This window comes from Protobothrops mucrosquamatus, unplaced genomic scaffold, assembly GCF_001527695.2.
Source record: "Protobothrops mucrosquamatus isolate PMUCROS unplaced genomic scaffold, P.Mucros_1.0 scaffold2990, whole genome shotgun sequence".
NCBI classification, from domain to species: Eukaryota; Metazoa; Chordata; class Lepidosauria; order Squamata; family Viperidae; genus Protobothrops; species Protobothrops mucrosquamatus.
This window is the reverse complement of record NW_015389010.1, coordinates 37,635-50,936: the sequence shown is the minus strand read 5'-3', so window position 1 is coordinate 50,936 and position 13,302 is coordinate 37,635. Positions and strand designations below refer to the sequence as shown.

At 43.3% G+C, this 13,302-nt stretch overlaps 1 protein-coding gene across 1 annotated transcript in view; it reads right to left on the bottom strand.

Moving 5' to 3' along the window:
* The window catches only part of SOD2 (superoxide dismutase 2), a 10,337-nt gene extending 4,640 nt beyond the window's left edge, over positions 1-5,697 (bottom strand). The window contains exons 1-3 of the mRNA XM_015826168.1: positions 5,511-5,697; positions 2,880-3,082; positions 865-981 (exon numbers count right to left, since the gene is read on the bottom strand). Of these exons, the coding sequence (XP_015681654.1) occupies positions 865-981; positions 2,880-3,082; positions 5,511-5,545 (355 nt within the window). The 5' untranslated portion in view covers positions 5,546-5,697. The remainder of the gene's footprint in view (positions 1-864; positions 982-2,879; positions 3,083-5,510) is intronic.
* Between the last annotated feature and the right edge of the window lie 7,605 nt (positions 5,698-13,302).

Here is a 13,302-nt window from a genome sequence, read left to right as displayed (position 1 = left end):
TAAGTGCTATTGCTATTGTGTCAAGCCAATCCTGAAGGCTGCAAACAGGGGTATTGATACGAGTTCAACACTATCAAAATGGTAGGAGTCCCACTTTTTAAACATGTGTTGCACACACTATAAAGGTTTTCCCTGTCCAGCCTATTTGACTCTAGGGTGTGGCCGAGGGAGCCAGCGTTGTTTGAAGACACTTCTGTGGTCATGTGGCCAGCATGACTATACACCGAGATGCACGGAACACTGTTACCGCCCCACCAAAGTGATACCTATTTATCTACACGCATTTGCATGCTTTCGAACTGCTGGATTGACAGGACCTGGGACAGGGGTAGGCAATCTCGGCTCTTTTATGACTCATGGACTTCAACTCCCAGAATTCCTGAGTCAGCTATGCTGAATTCTGGGAGTTGAAGTCCATGAGTCTTAAAAGAGCCGAGGTTGCCTACCCCTGACCTGGGGCAAGTAACGGGAGCTCACCCCATCACATGGCACTCAGTCTTGAACTCAGGCTGTCAGCTTTCCAGCTGATAAGTTCAGTGTCTCTAACCACTGAACCATTGTGCCCCCTTTTTACCCACTATATGCATATAAAAAGGGGCAGGACTTTAATTACCTGGCCTATCTGCCCTTTTGCTATTGTTGATCCTCCCGTGGACACCCACATTGCAAATATTGGGTTGTATATTAATAAGCATTTTGGAGCGATGCGGATCAAGTGTTCAGATCTGACTTTCATTTGCCACTGATAAAGACCCCAATTTGTTTTATTTAAAACTTAAGTAAAATTTCTAAAATAAACCCAACATTTACCTAAGCCTGGATCAACATTACTAAAAGTTATTATAAACCAGTTCAAATACAAACCTTTCGGCTCTCCTCCACCTTTAGGAGAAAGATTTGTCCAAAAGATACTATGATTAATGTGACCTCCCCCATTGAACTTCAAAGCCGGCTGAAGAGATACCTGGGCCGTTACATCCCCTGAAGATGGAAAGAACAGAGAAAAAGCAGAACTACTAAGGCCTAACACAAAACATCTTATGCAAGTTCCTTCCAGTATTCAAGTACTGTCATACACATCCTAGTTAAAACATTCAGTTCAGCAAAATCTCTAAAACGTTAGGAACTTAACCTGGCTCCCTTTAGCTCTGGGTTCCAATGCTCCAAATCCATGCCTCCTCATATCAGTTTCAAGGAATTGTAGTGGCTGCCTCCTGACCCCCATTTGAATTAGGGACAGGCAAAACAAAACTTGCTTTCCCAGCCTTTTTTTTCTTTAATGTTTCATTAATTAGAAATGAAAATGGAAATAATGCTGAGAAGGAAAAAGTATTATGCTGAAAGTTTCTTTGATAAAAAAAGAATCATCAGACTAATCAAATTTTATTCTGATGAAACACAAAATGCAACTTGAAATACATTGGATGCAAATATAAACTAGCTTTATGCAAATTGATTTTTATTTTCTGTTTCATGCAGTTTGAATAAGATTCTTGATTCATCTCTAGACCGCACACCAAGAATAATGCTTGGCTAGATCCTATGAATAAATATTGTAGATAACTATATTTATTTTTCTTGGAACCATCAACTAAAAGCATTCCTGTTCCAGTTTAATTATTAAACTCTTAGGGACTATATTTTTTCCTCCTTATTCTATCTGTAAAGCTTTTGGGAGCAATTGTTGAGAAACATCATACATAGTCCTCATGAAGTAGTATGCTGGTATCCTAGAAACAAACTTATAAACTTAGGTTATTTTCCAAATAGCTAGGATTGAGAGTTACTATATATTCAATAAACCAGGGGTCCCCAACCTATGGTCCTCAGCCTGGTATTGGACCGTGGCCTCTTGGCTAGTGGGCCCCGGAAATAGCTGGTGAGCCCCCCAACTCACAGTAGCACCGCTGTGTGGCTGCTAGCAGCCCCATTTGCGCATGCGCGGGGATGCTAGCACCGCCACCAGCGTCATGCAGGCACCAGTGGCCCGCTTGTGCACACGGGGTCTCGTGCACACACATTTCGCTGCTGCTCCCTTTCCTTCCAGGCTGCCAAGCCAGAAAGCTTGGGGAGCTCTGCAATAAACCATTCACAACAAATACTTTTGAAAATGTAATAAACCAAATAACATAGACTACAACCCAAAAATAGCTCTATCAACACAATCTTCAATAACATGAAGGCAATCATATATATGTTTAGCTAACTCCACTGATATGACTATATTAGTTTGCAACCTGATGACGGTGGAAGACACAAACAACAAATGGCCTCTTCTGCTTACTTGTGCTAGTCAGCCAAGGGGACAACAAATTACAACTGTGATTTCCTCATAATCCAAATGTATCAACTGCTAATTGATATGACACAATGCCTTCTTTTTAACAGATTCATTCTGCATTACAAATCCTTAGTTTCATTATTGTTTATCTCAGTAGTTTAAACTCAAATTTGACATGTGGATCCTGGACTCTACAATGGCCCCCGCAGCACTCCAGTTGGGTAAGAGAAGAAGGAACACAATTACTGCATTTATATCCCATGTTTTCATCTAAGAATTCAAGGGAGTTTGTGTGGGAGATCTCCACCCATTTCATCCCTACAACAAAATTGTGAAATGGCTTTAGACTAAAAGGCAAACTTTAAGCTCAATGTTTGAGTGGTAATCTAAACCTGGAATCTCCCAAGATTAAATATAATTTTATTCACCACATTCACTAGCTCTCTGAGTCACTGACAACCCAAAGAAGATGGCTTTTATCCTGAATAATTATTATTCTTAGCACAGGAGAAACAAATGTACATAGAACAGTCATAAAGAGTCAGTTTTAGCAGGAATCAAATCAGAAAGCTTTACAATGATATATTATTCCCAATACCTTTTGTCAAAGCCTCTTTGTATTTTTCTTCAGCAATATTCAGATTATTTACATATGCAGCATGATGTTTGCTGTGGTGAAGCTGCATAATTTCTGCATTAATATGTGGTTGCAAAGCACCATAATCGTAGGGCAAGTCAGGGAGAGTGTGTTTTTTTCTGGAGGCCAGACAACCAAGAGATGTAATCAGCACAGTGTTATTTCTGGAAGACAACAAATAAATTATATAATAAAAATGCTTTGATTTTCACTTTATAGGATTTTTCTTGCTGTCACTTAATACAGTTAGCTGTTAAAATTGTCATCATCATCAGCTATTACTTATTGCCAAAACTACCCATATCATCATTACTTGCATTTACCTGTGAATTGAAGAAAAACAAAACCTACCCCAGGACAATGACAGAGATACAGGGATCAGTCTAAGTATGGTTTATGTTAATATCACACAATTAATTTGTTTGATCGTTTTACACTCAGATCTGAGAGAGAGATGAGGTATGGGAATGAGGTAACTGTTCTCTGAAAGTATAACAATAGCATTAAATTCAACAAGCAAAAACTGATCTCCAAGCTAGCCTCCAAGGGTTCCCACCCTCTTGCAGCAATATCCACAGCCATTTGTAGATATCAGCTCCAGTAGTTTCTTATTTACAGGTAGTCCTCGATTTAAGACTTACAATCAAACACAAAATTTCCATTGCAAAGAGAGAGTTAAGTGCGTTTTGTCCCACGTTACGACTTTTCTTGCCACGGTTGTGAAGAGAATCATTGCAGTTGTTAAGTCAGTAACATGGTTATTAAGTGAATCTGGCTTCCCCACTGCTTGTCAAGGTCACAAAAGATGACCCTTGACCCTGGGACACTGCAAGTGTTATAAATACATGCCAGTTGCCACATAATACAAGGATGCTGCAATGATCCTAAGTGTAAAAACCAGTCATAAGTCACTTTTTCCAGCGTTACTGTAATGTCGAATGGTCGCTAAACAAACGTAAGTTGAGGACTACCTGAATTCCTTTGTCTGCAACTGCTTCTTTTGATTTTATCAAGCGTGTAAGACATGCCTTCCTCTCCAAGGAAGATTCCTTCATATCTTCTGCATTCTGATATACACTTCTTTTAAATTGAACTACATCTAGTATTTGTTTTATTCTTTAAATGTCTTTTGCAAATATGGACTGTATTGTGCACATGATGGATTGGGAACACTAAGCACTATCACTTATTACTGCCAAAAATAAAAGTCTGACTTTTATTTTTCATTAAGGTTGATACTGGATTTCTTTCATGCTCCTAGTCAAAACTATGTTTTTTAACCAATAAATAAGGCTCTTGCCATCCCATACCCAGATTCATTTATTCATTCTTTTTCTTTCTTTCAACATTTATACAGCTGCCTATGTTATATCAAACTCTGGGCAGGCCCCAACCAAGACTTAATACAACATCAATAAGAAAACAACATAATATATAATACAAACATTAAAAAGTGGCACCAAAGTTAAGCTATAAAATGCAGTAATTGTTTTTGTTTCTCTTTTGTGGAAGAATATATGTAACATTTACTAATAAATTGTCAAAGAGAAAAGTGCTAGAAAAACTTTGTCAACACAGGGTTACTATACTTGGCCTCCAAATCCAAATTATCATTAGATGACAGCACATGCAAAAAACTCCTTTTAACTCTGCGGGTGGGACTTCCAAAAAGCAAGTATTAAAGAAGAGCATGTTCATGGAAATTGATGTTCAGTGGCACATAACCAAAGGGCACTAACCTATCTATTTGCCAGTTGGCCTGGGGTTCCAATAGGGGCGTTCTAGGCTGGAGGTGAGGTAGAGAGAAGACCCCACCTCCGTGTTGCTTGTCCTCTTGATTTTTAGTTTAATCTTCCTCATTTTAAGTGTTTTGTGCGATCTTTACTTTTTATTTACTCTGTAAGCCGTCAAGAGTTGCCATCCGTAACGGTGAGATGGCTGGCCTTCAAGTTTAATAAATAAACTCCCATTTACAGAGGGAGGAATCAACGACTTGGTCAATGACATGAATTTACCTAACAAGACTAGTGTGCAATAGCCGAAGTCGGTTCCAAAATTATTGGAAAGCATTTCATTATCGGACTGACCGTGCCAGTGGCAAATAACAGTAAGTTGCACAGTTCTTTTAGAGTCCCAGTGTTTCTCAACCTTGACAATTTTAAGGCATGTGGACTTCAACTCCCAGAATTCCACAGCCAGCATTGCTGGCTGTGGAATTCTGGGAGTTGAAGTCCACATGCCTTAAAATGGTCAAGGTGGAGAAACACTGCTTTAGACACAGAATAAAAGTTACATGCAAAAAACGTAACGGGCAGCCTCGTACTTTGCCCAATGCAGACTCTTCCAGTTATACTGGCCTTCAATGGGACGATAAGGGCAAGCCTGCCACTCTAACGAAGGACACTAGCCTGGGTCAGCCGCCTTCGACCGAATCCCAGCGTCCTTCCAGCAGCACTCTTCTCCTCCTCCTCCTCCTCCTCCCAAGCAGGCCGCCTTTTCGTGCCCCTCGCGTCCTGCCATTCCTAATCTCCTGCCTCTAATTATGTCCTTGGACGGGAACTCAAGGGCTTTCAGGCCCCGCCAGGTTCTCACCTGCGGCCGGCCGCAACAGCCAAGCGACAGAGCATGACGGCCGCTTGGTTCGCAAGACAGCAAGGACGGCGCAAAGGAAAAAAAAAAAAAAACGCTCCGCGCGGGGACGACGTCTCGTGCGCGCTACTCTCGGAGAACCGCAAACCCTGCGCTTTCCTTCACTATGGCGCCTGCGCCTGCGCAGCTCCGCCCCTCCCTTCTCTTGGGTGTTCGGCGGAGGGCATCTCATCAGGCCTATAGCGCAGGGGTAGTCAACCTTGGCTCTTTGATGACTCGTGGACTTCAACTCCCAGAATTCCTGAGCCAGTTGTGCTGGCTCAGGAATTCTGGGAGTTGAAGTCCACGAGTCATCAAAGAGCCAAGGTTGACTACCCCTGCTATAGCGGGAGCCGCTAGAGGCGGAAGCGGGATCCTGGATGAAATTGGGGATGGGTGTGGCCGACTTTTTTCTCCTCCACCGACTTGGTTGTTTTTTTTTCCCCAAAAAAATATTTGTTCGGGCATTTATTCATTTTTATTTTACAAATAATAGCCCGTTTGGATGCCTTCTCGTCGCAGATGCATTGGCTCAGTTCAGACAATGCACTGAAGTAAAGGTATACAGCAGGGGTAATCAACCTTGGCTCTTTTATGACTCGTGGACTGGCTCAGGAATTCTGGGAGTTGAAGTCCACGAGTCATCAAAGAGCCAAGGTTGACTACCCCTGGTATACAGTAATTCTAGGCGGCCGATTTTTAGACGGTCATGAAACCACATCGAAGTGTTGCGGGTTTCTTCGCTGCCGTCCAGCAGTCGCTCGCTATTTGCAGCCGGCACTTGCTATCCGTCGTCAAGGCAAAAGGGTTTCTTTGCTTGTGGCGCAACACGCTGTAAACGCAGTTTACCAGGCCCGTGTTTCTAAACCTTGGAAACTTTAGGATATATGGACTTCGGCTTCCAGGATTCCCCAGCCACCAAGCTAGCCTAAGAATTGTGGGAATTGAAGTTTACTTGTCTTAAAGTTATTAAAGTTGAGAAACAGTGTGCTAGGTCTTTTCAGATAACCAGGTGTAGCCTGTTGTGGCAATGCAACTTGTGCTGGAGAAAGTAAAACTTTTCACTCTGTCTGCGCCATTCCTGCTATAACCGAATGGTTTGTGATCTGGCCTAGCATAGCTGACTCAGGAATTCTGGGAGTTGAAGTCTATGAGTCATAAAAGAGCTGAGGTCACCTACCCCTAGCCTAGAGCAGCGGTTCTCAACCTATGGGTCGCGACCCCATTTGGGGTCAATCGACCATTTCATGGGGGTCGCCAAGCAAGGCTGTCCGCCATTTTTTCCCCTTTTCCGGCGGGTGCCTTACGTCCCTTGAGCTGGGCCAGCTGGTGGTCGGCCTGCTCAGTCTCTGCCGCTTGCCAGCTATGCCTCGGCCGGCGCAGGGGGCAGAACCACGCATGTGCGGCGCTCCCGGGCGGGGAAAGTCCTTGACTTACGACCGGTTTAGTCCTCGACTTATGACCGGTTTAGTCCTCGACTTATGACCGGTTGGGGGTCGCGGCATTAAAAAGGTTGAGAACCACTGGCCTAGAGCAAGGCTGTCCAAACTTGGCAACTATAAGCTGGCTGGAGAATTCTGGGAATTGAAGTCCACAAATATAGTTGCCAAATTTGGAGAGCCCTGGACTAGAGCAACCGTACCAGACCCGTGGAATAACTGACTGCTTTCATCCTTGACAAATAATGAGAATGTAGCAAAACTGTCCAGTGTCTAGCGGAACTATTTCATATTACATTAGAAGCTTATTCATATTACCTTTGCTAAGATGTTACTAAAATGCAGCTCACTCCCACCCCACAGAGGTAATAACAGAAATTAGTGTCATGTTTCTACAATAGTGGAAATCAATGCCCATCGTTTTTATTGCAGCACTGATTCATTTGGCAAATAAAAAATTTCATAGTTCTCTAAAGTCCCCCAAACCAGGGAGAAATTTTTATTCTCTCACGATCCAAGCAGATGTGCAGGGATCTGTGTGTGTGTCCATGTGCAATTTTTTTCTAAAAGCATTGATAAGTTTGGTGACTGTATGGCTAGGAGTCCAAAAAAGGCTTGATGGCACCTAATTTAGTCGATCCATCAAGTCCTGCAACATTTGCTTAATACAAAAAGCTAGAGAAGAAGACACAATTCCTTTTTTCCCCTCATTCTCTGGCTAATTGAATTATGGTTACTGAATTAACTCAGCTATCTGGATTTCCAGAGTATATTGAATCATAAATGTCATTTCAAACTAGATAGTTGATTTTAGCATACCACAATGCATTGAGCATCCCAGCAATTATTGTTAGTTCATGGTTTCCAATATAATGTAAAATTGGGTTGAGTAAACTATGGTTATGTTACCTCTCAGAAAATGCACTGTGTGAAGCTGTCCTGTGTCTCTTTTTGATTTTACTTCCTTGGATTCTGTTGGAAGTGCCTAAATCAACAGGATATGTAGTTAAATACGGTAACAAATGAGGACTTTGGTCCTATTTAAAATAATAGGCAACAATCTGAAGTTAAAAGTCAAGCTGACTTGACAGGAAAGCAAGAGCCTTTCAGAGTCTCACCATTTCTGGAGGTAGCTTTTTTGGAGTCCAGAATGACTTTTGGGAGAGTCTAGGCCAGTAAGGTAACTTTTCCTACCAGCATAGTTGCTTCTTTTATACTGGCAATCCCAGCGTACAGGATTGAGCATCAGGCTCAAACCTCCATCTGATCCATTATAGAGAGCATGGCAAACTTTCCACAAGTGCATCAGGGGACTACTAGAGATGACATGAAAACTTCCCCAGCATAGGACCGGTATGCCCATTGTTTCTGTACCTGAGTTGTAGATCCTTTCAGCTGGTCCAGCTCTGCTCCGATCTGTCAACATGGCAAAAATAGCGACTGGCTCAAATTCTTGGCCTTCCCCATTTTTTAGGACTGTAGTGGAGAGAAAATGATTAGTGTGGGGTAAACACAAGGACCAGATCCCTTGGGGTGTGCAGGATGATAATTTAGCACCAGGACGAGGGCCATTGCTTTACGAGGGTCCACATCCAAGTGCAATTCTGTACAATATGAACCCCATGAACGACCTTGGAGGAAATATGCAGAAATGGTTATAAAAACGGAAGCATGCTTTAAGTCTAGGAAATAGAAGGAGAGTGATAAAGAGGCTCAGTTTCCCTCCATCATAATTTGTTGGGGTATAGGAGACAGGGAAAGAAAAACACAATCAGGCTTTCAAATTTGATGCCAGCACTCTTAAGGTAGGCCAGGTGATGAAACAAACTCCACAAGCTTAAGTGAAACAATATTGATCTAGTTCCTGTGTCAGAATTTTGAAAAATCATCTCTATGGCTTTCTACAAGTTCATGGGAGATAGATAAGGAAGATCTATGGCGGGAGGGAGACTTCTGTGTGCAATACAGCAGTTTTGCTAGAGTACCTTGGTTGACATGGTAGAATGCAACGGGCAGAGGCCACACAAGTTCAGCCTTCCTTCTGTTCCCTGAACAAGGATATCATTCCATCTTCTCTCTCCTTAGAAACCATCTTGTCTCCTAGCCAAATTGCTAGGATTTGCTGAGATGCTGTTGCTGCTGCTTCTCAGCTTTGCACTCTATCACAGAAGCAGCCAGCCTTCTGTCTTCTGTGATAGCAGCCATGCAACACAAAGTCCTAAGCAGTACCAATCTCACTTCATCCACCCTGCTCCTCCCTATCTTTGCCTGTGATGTGCAGAGAAACACCACTGGATATACAAACACAGCAGGCTTCAAGCAGAGTAGAAATCCCAAATAGGTTGTGTGAGGGCAGCTAATGTGGCTGATGGTCAGGCAAGTGACCTATACATGAAGACATATCCAAAGCAAGAGAGCATGGACACAGTAAATGTTGAAGTTGCCCTTGGCAGCATATTCTGACAGTGATTTGTATTGGGTGCACAAGCCCGGTTTGCAATGCACAGCATAATTGTTGCCAGCCTCTGCTCTAGTTCTGACTGGACAAGACAAAAGCTGGCTGTCTAGACAGAGAGCGTGATGGCTCTCAAATTTGCTCGTGACTCCACTTGAAAAAACTGTCTTTAGACCAATTAAATGAGCTTATGGGAAATTCAATAGCAAAACAATATTTTATGGTAAGTTACAATTACTTGATACTTGCTGTTCAGTTTAGTAATGCTCATTAATCTAACAGGCTTTTAAAAATAAATACATTTATAAATGTAGGCAATCTTTGGCTGCATGCTGTTTTCAAATCACAAACATCTCCCTAAAGTTTTCCTGCTTTTTGTCTTTCTGGTGGCTTTCTCTAAGCCAGGTGTCTCTAATGGTGGAAAACAGCTACAATTTTGAAATCATGACATGAACTATCATGATAGTAGTAGTTACATGGATTTGCCAGAAATCAAAATGGCAGTCCCTTTCCACCAGTCCCTTTAGCTTCTTATGATGTGATTGCTTAGCATAACTATTTTTTCACTTCAAACTAGGCATCCATCTTTCAAACCAGCTGCTTGGTTATAGCTCCCCCACTTAATTTTATCAGAATGCTTTTGGGTGTTCCCATCTTCGGGCTACTGTTTTGCAACTTGATTGTTTTCTATATACATTTTTAATTGAAAAGAACTTTTTTTGGGAGGGGGGAAGATAGGTCAGGAAGCCTGGTAAGCATCTAAGTTGCGGATGGATCTATAGCAGGGGTGTCAAACTCAATTTTATTGAGGGCCGCATCAGCATTGCGGTTGTCCTCGGGGCCGGGTAGGTGTGGCCAGGGTGGGCCTGGTCTACTGGGTGGGCGTGGCTGGAGTGGGTGTAGCCTACTGGGTGGGCATGGCCAGCTCTACATCGTTTGCGTCAAGGGTGCCTGTGGGGGCCTGGGCAGGAGCGGGACAGATCTGAGAGTCTCTGGCAGAAGGTGGTGGGACCGGGGCAAGTGCCAAGGCATGGTCCACTGGAAGAGCCTCACTGTTCCTCTCAGGCCATGCGGGGGGGGAGCTGGATGGTGCTGCGGGCTTCCCGGAGCCCTGGGCAGCAGAGGTCAAACGCCCAGCCTGGCCCTCGAGCACCCATGGCACCAAGCCCAGCCCCACTACCCCAAGGGGGTGCCCAGCTGCACTTACCTCCTCCTCAAGGCTGCTGCTGCTGTGTTTGCTCTCCTTACCCAGGTTGCTCATGATGGGTACGAGGGCAAAGTCAAAGGGAGGCCCACTCCATCTCCATGGGAGGAGACCCGGCTTTGTATCCAAAGCTCCTTAGCAATAGGATGGGAGACCCCCAGGAGAGGCCAAGAGGAGAAGGCAAGGGGATGGTGAAAGGGCAGCAGGGCAGGACTAAGGCAAGACTTCCCTCAGACCCTCCCTCTCCTTCCTTCCTTCCTTCCTTCCTTCAACAGAGTGGTGGGAAAATATTTGAGATGAGGGAGGGAGAAAAACAGGCAAGAAATGCAGCTGGGGAGGTGTCACCCTTTGTGAGGAATGAAGAAATGCACCATTGCCTGGAAGTGGCCAGCTCATGGCCCTCGCCTACTTCACATATACTTGGTAGGCTTTGGGGGAGGGGACGCCATGAGCAACGTGAGTCGACGTTACCTGCGCAATGCCGTCCTGCCCCCAGCTTGCCTGGTTTTTGCAGGCAGCGAGGCTCTCTCCTCATAGTGCTGAGGCTGAGCCAGGCAGCGCGAATCCGAAAAGCGCGGTGCCACCCAGCCCCCAGCCTGCCTGGTTTCGGCAGGCAGTGGGGCGCTCTCTTCACAGCGCCGAGAGGCTGAGCCGGGCAGTGTGAAGCTCGCCAGCTTTGCACCTTGCTGCCTGCCGAAATCAGGCAGGCTAGGGGCTGAGCAGCGGCATGCTTCTTTTGGAATTCGCGCTGCCTGGCTCAGCCTCAGCACTATGAGGAGAGAGCCTCGCTGCCTGCTGAAACCCTTCCCCCGGAGCCCATCAAGCAGGATATGTGAAGTAAGTGAGGGCCATTTGCTGGCCACTTCCAGGCGATGGTGCATTTCTTCATTCCTCACAAAGGGTGACACCTCCCCAGCATGCACCCAGGGGGCAGGGCCAACGTGGCAGGGGCCGGTCCCTTGCTGTTTCCAGACGGCCTTGTGGAGCTAAGACTGAATGCATTTCAGCATAGTTGGCCACCACAAAATTGTACATTGGCTCGCGGGCGGCCTAGGCTGGGGCCAAGGCAGCGGGGGCCATTCCCTCACTGTTTCCAGGATGGCTTCGCGGGCCACATGAAACCACATTGCGGGCCGCAATGTGTTTGACATGTCTGTTCTACAGGAATGTAGAGTGCCATACTGGGAGTTGAGATCACAGGTATTTAAGAAAATAAGTTTTCAGACTTACCCAAACTTTGCTGATTTTCCAAGATGTTAAGAAACAGAATGCAAGATCAGTTATACCAGTGGTTTTCAAACTTTTTTACAAGAGCCTATTAAAATAATTAACTGGAAGCCCTGTTGCCCATCTCTCAACACCACAAGCACGATTGCTCCCTAGAGAAAGGTTTCTGAATATTCCGATATGCTCTCTCCTTCTCACAGTATCCTAGAAAAATTGTTATGGATGCCCTTTTGTTCAAGTGAACATTTTTGCCCTTTGTCTCTCACAGAATCCCATCATGTTCCCCTGGAAACTTCTCTTGAACAGTCAGAAAAACCCTGGTCTGGACTACATTATGCAAATACCATTAAGATTAAAAGCAAATGTATTATTTATATAAAGTTACTTGACAACTTAAGACCCCCCAAATACTAATTATTGATGCTTTATATTAAATACATCAAAATTGTAACTTCTATCCCTAATTTACCATATAATTTACCATATCATACAATAATAGGGTTTTTTGCTGTGCCTTCAAATCAGTGTTGATGTCTGGCAACTGCCTATATAAGTCCCTGCAAAATTGGAAAGATTTCAGAAGTGGGTTCCCATTTTCCTAAGTTGAGTGAGGGATTGGCCCAAAGTCACCCAAATGATTTTGTGCCTAACAGAACTAGAGCTCAGTCTAGATTCTAGTCTGGTGCCTTAACTACTACTGTGTATCAACATGGCTCTCTGTAGTGGCTTTTAATGATCCATAATGCTTTTTATACTATAATATTTACATTTATACTATATATTTATACTGTAATGGTTATAATTTACTATTCATGACAAGGCTATAATAGGCTACATTTATAGACTAGCCTTACATGCAGAGGAATACACAAGTTTCAAGATGTGTATCCTCTGCAAGATGTGTAAGACATTGTAATTGCAGTATATAGACAACTTGACTACTGTCACATTGAAGCATAAGTCAGTTTGACAGGTAGATTCAAACTATCTTGAGATAATCTTTTTCCTACAATTTTTTATTAAACTGAATAGGAAGTTTACTGTGATACAAGTTATTCTAGGTAACCAGTCCAAATATGATACAGGCTTAAAGAACCTCAGGTTTAGAAATTCAATTTTCAATAGAAGAGGACTTGCAGAAATGTATGAAAGAAAGAGAGGTGCAACTAAGGATTTCAGATACGGAATATTTTCAATACTTGTATTTGTTATTGTTTTTACTTCCTCTTTCTGTCCAGAGAGTAGACTGCATCACTTTCATCATGTAAGAACATCAATGCAAGATCCATCATTTGTTCCAACTTATTCAGTATATTAAATATTTTTTTAAAAAAAGATTTTATAAAGATCTCTGCAGAAAATGGCAGTGAAGAAAAATCCAATGCTGAATAAATAAATGCAGCAGTATCAAATAAATTACATTATTAAAAA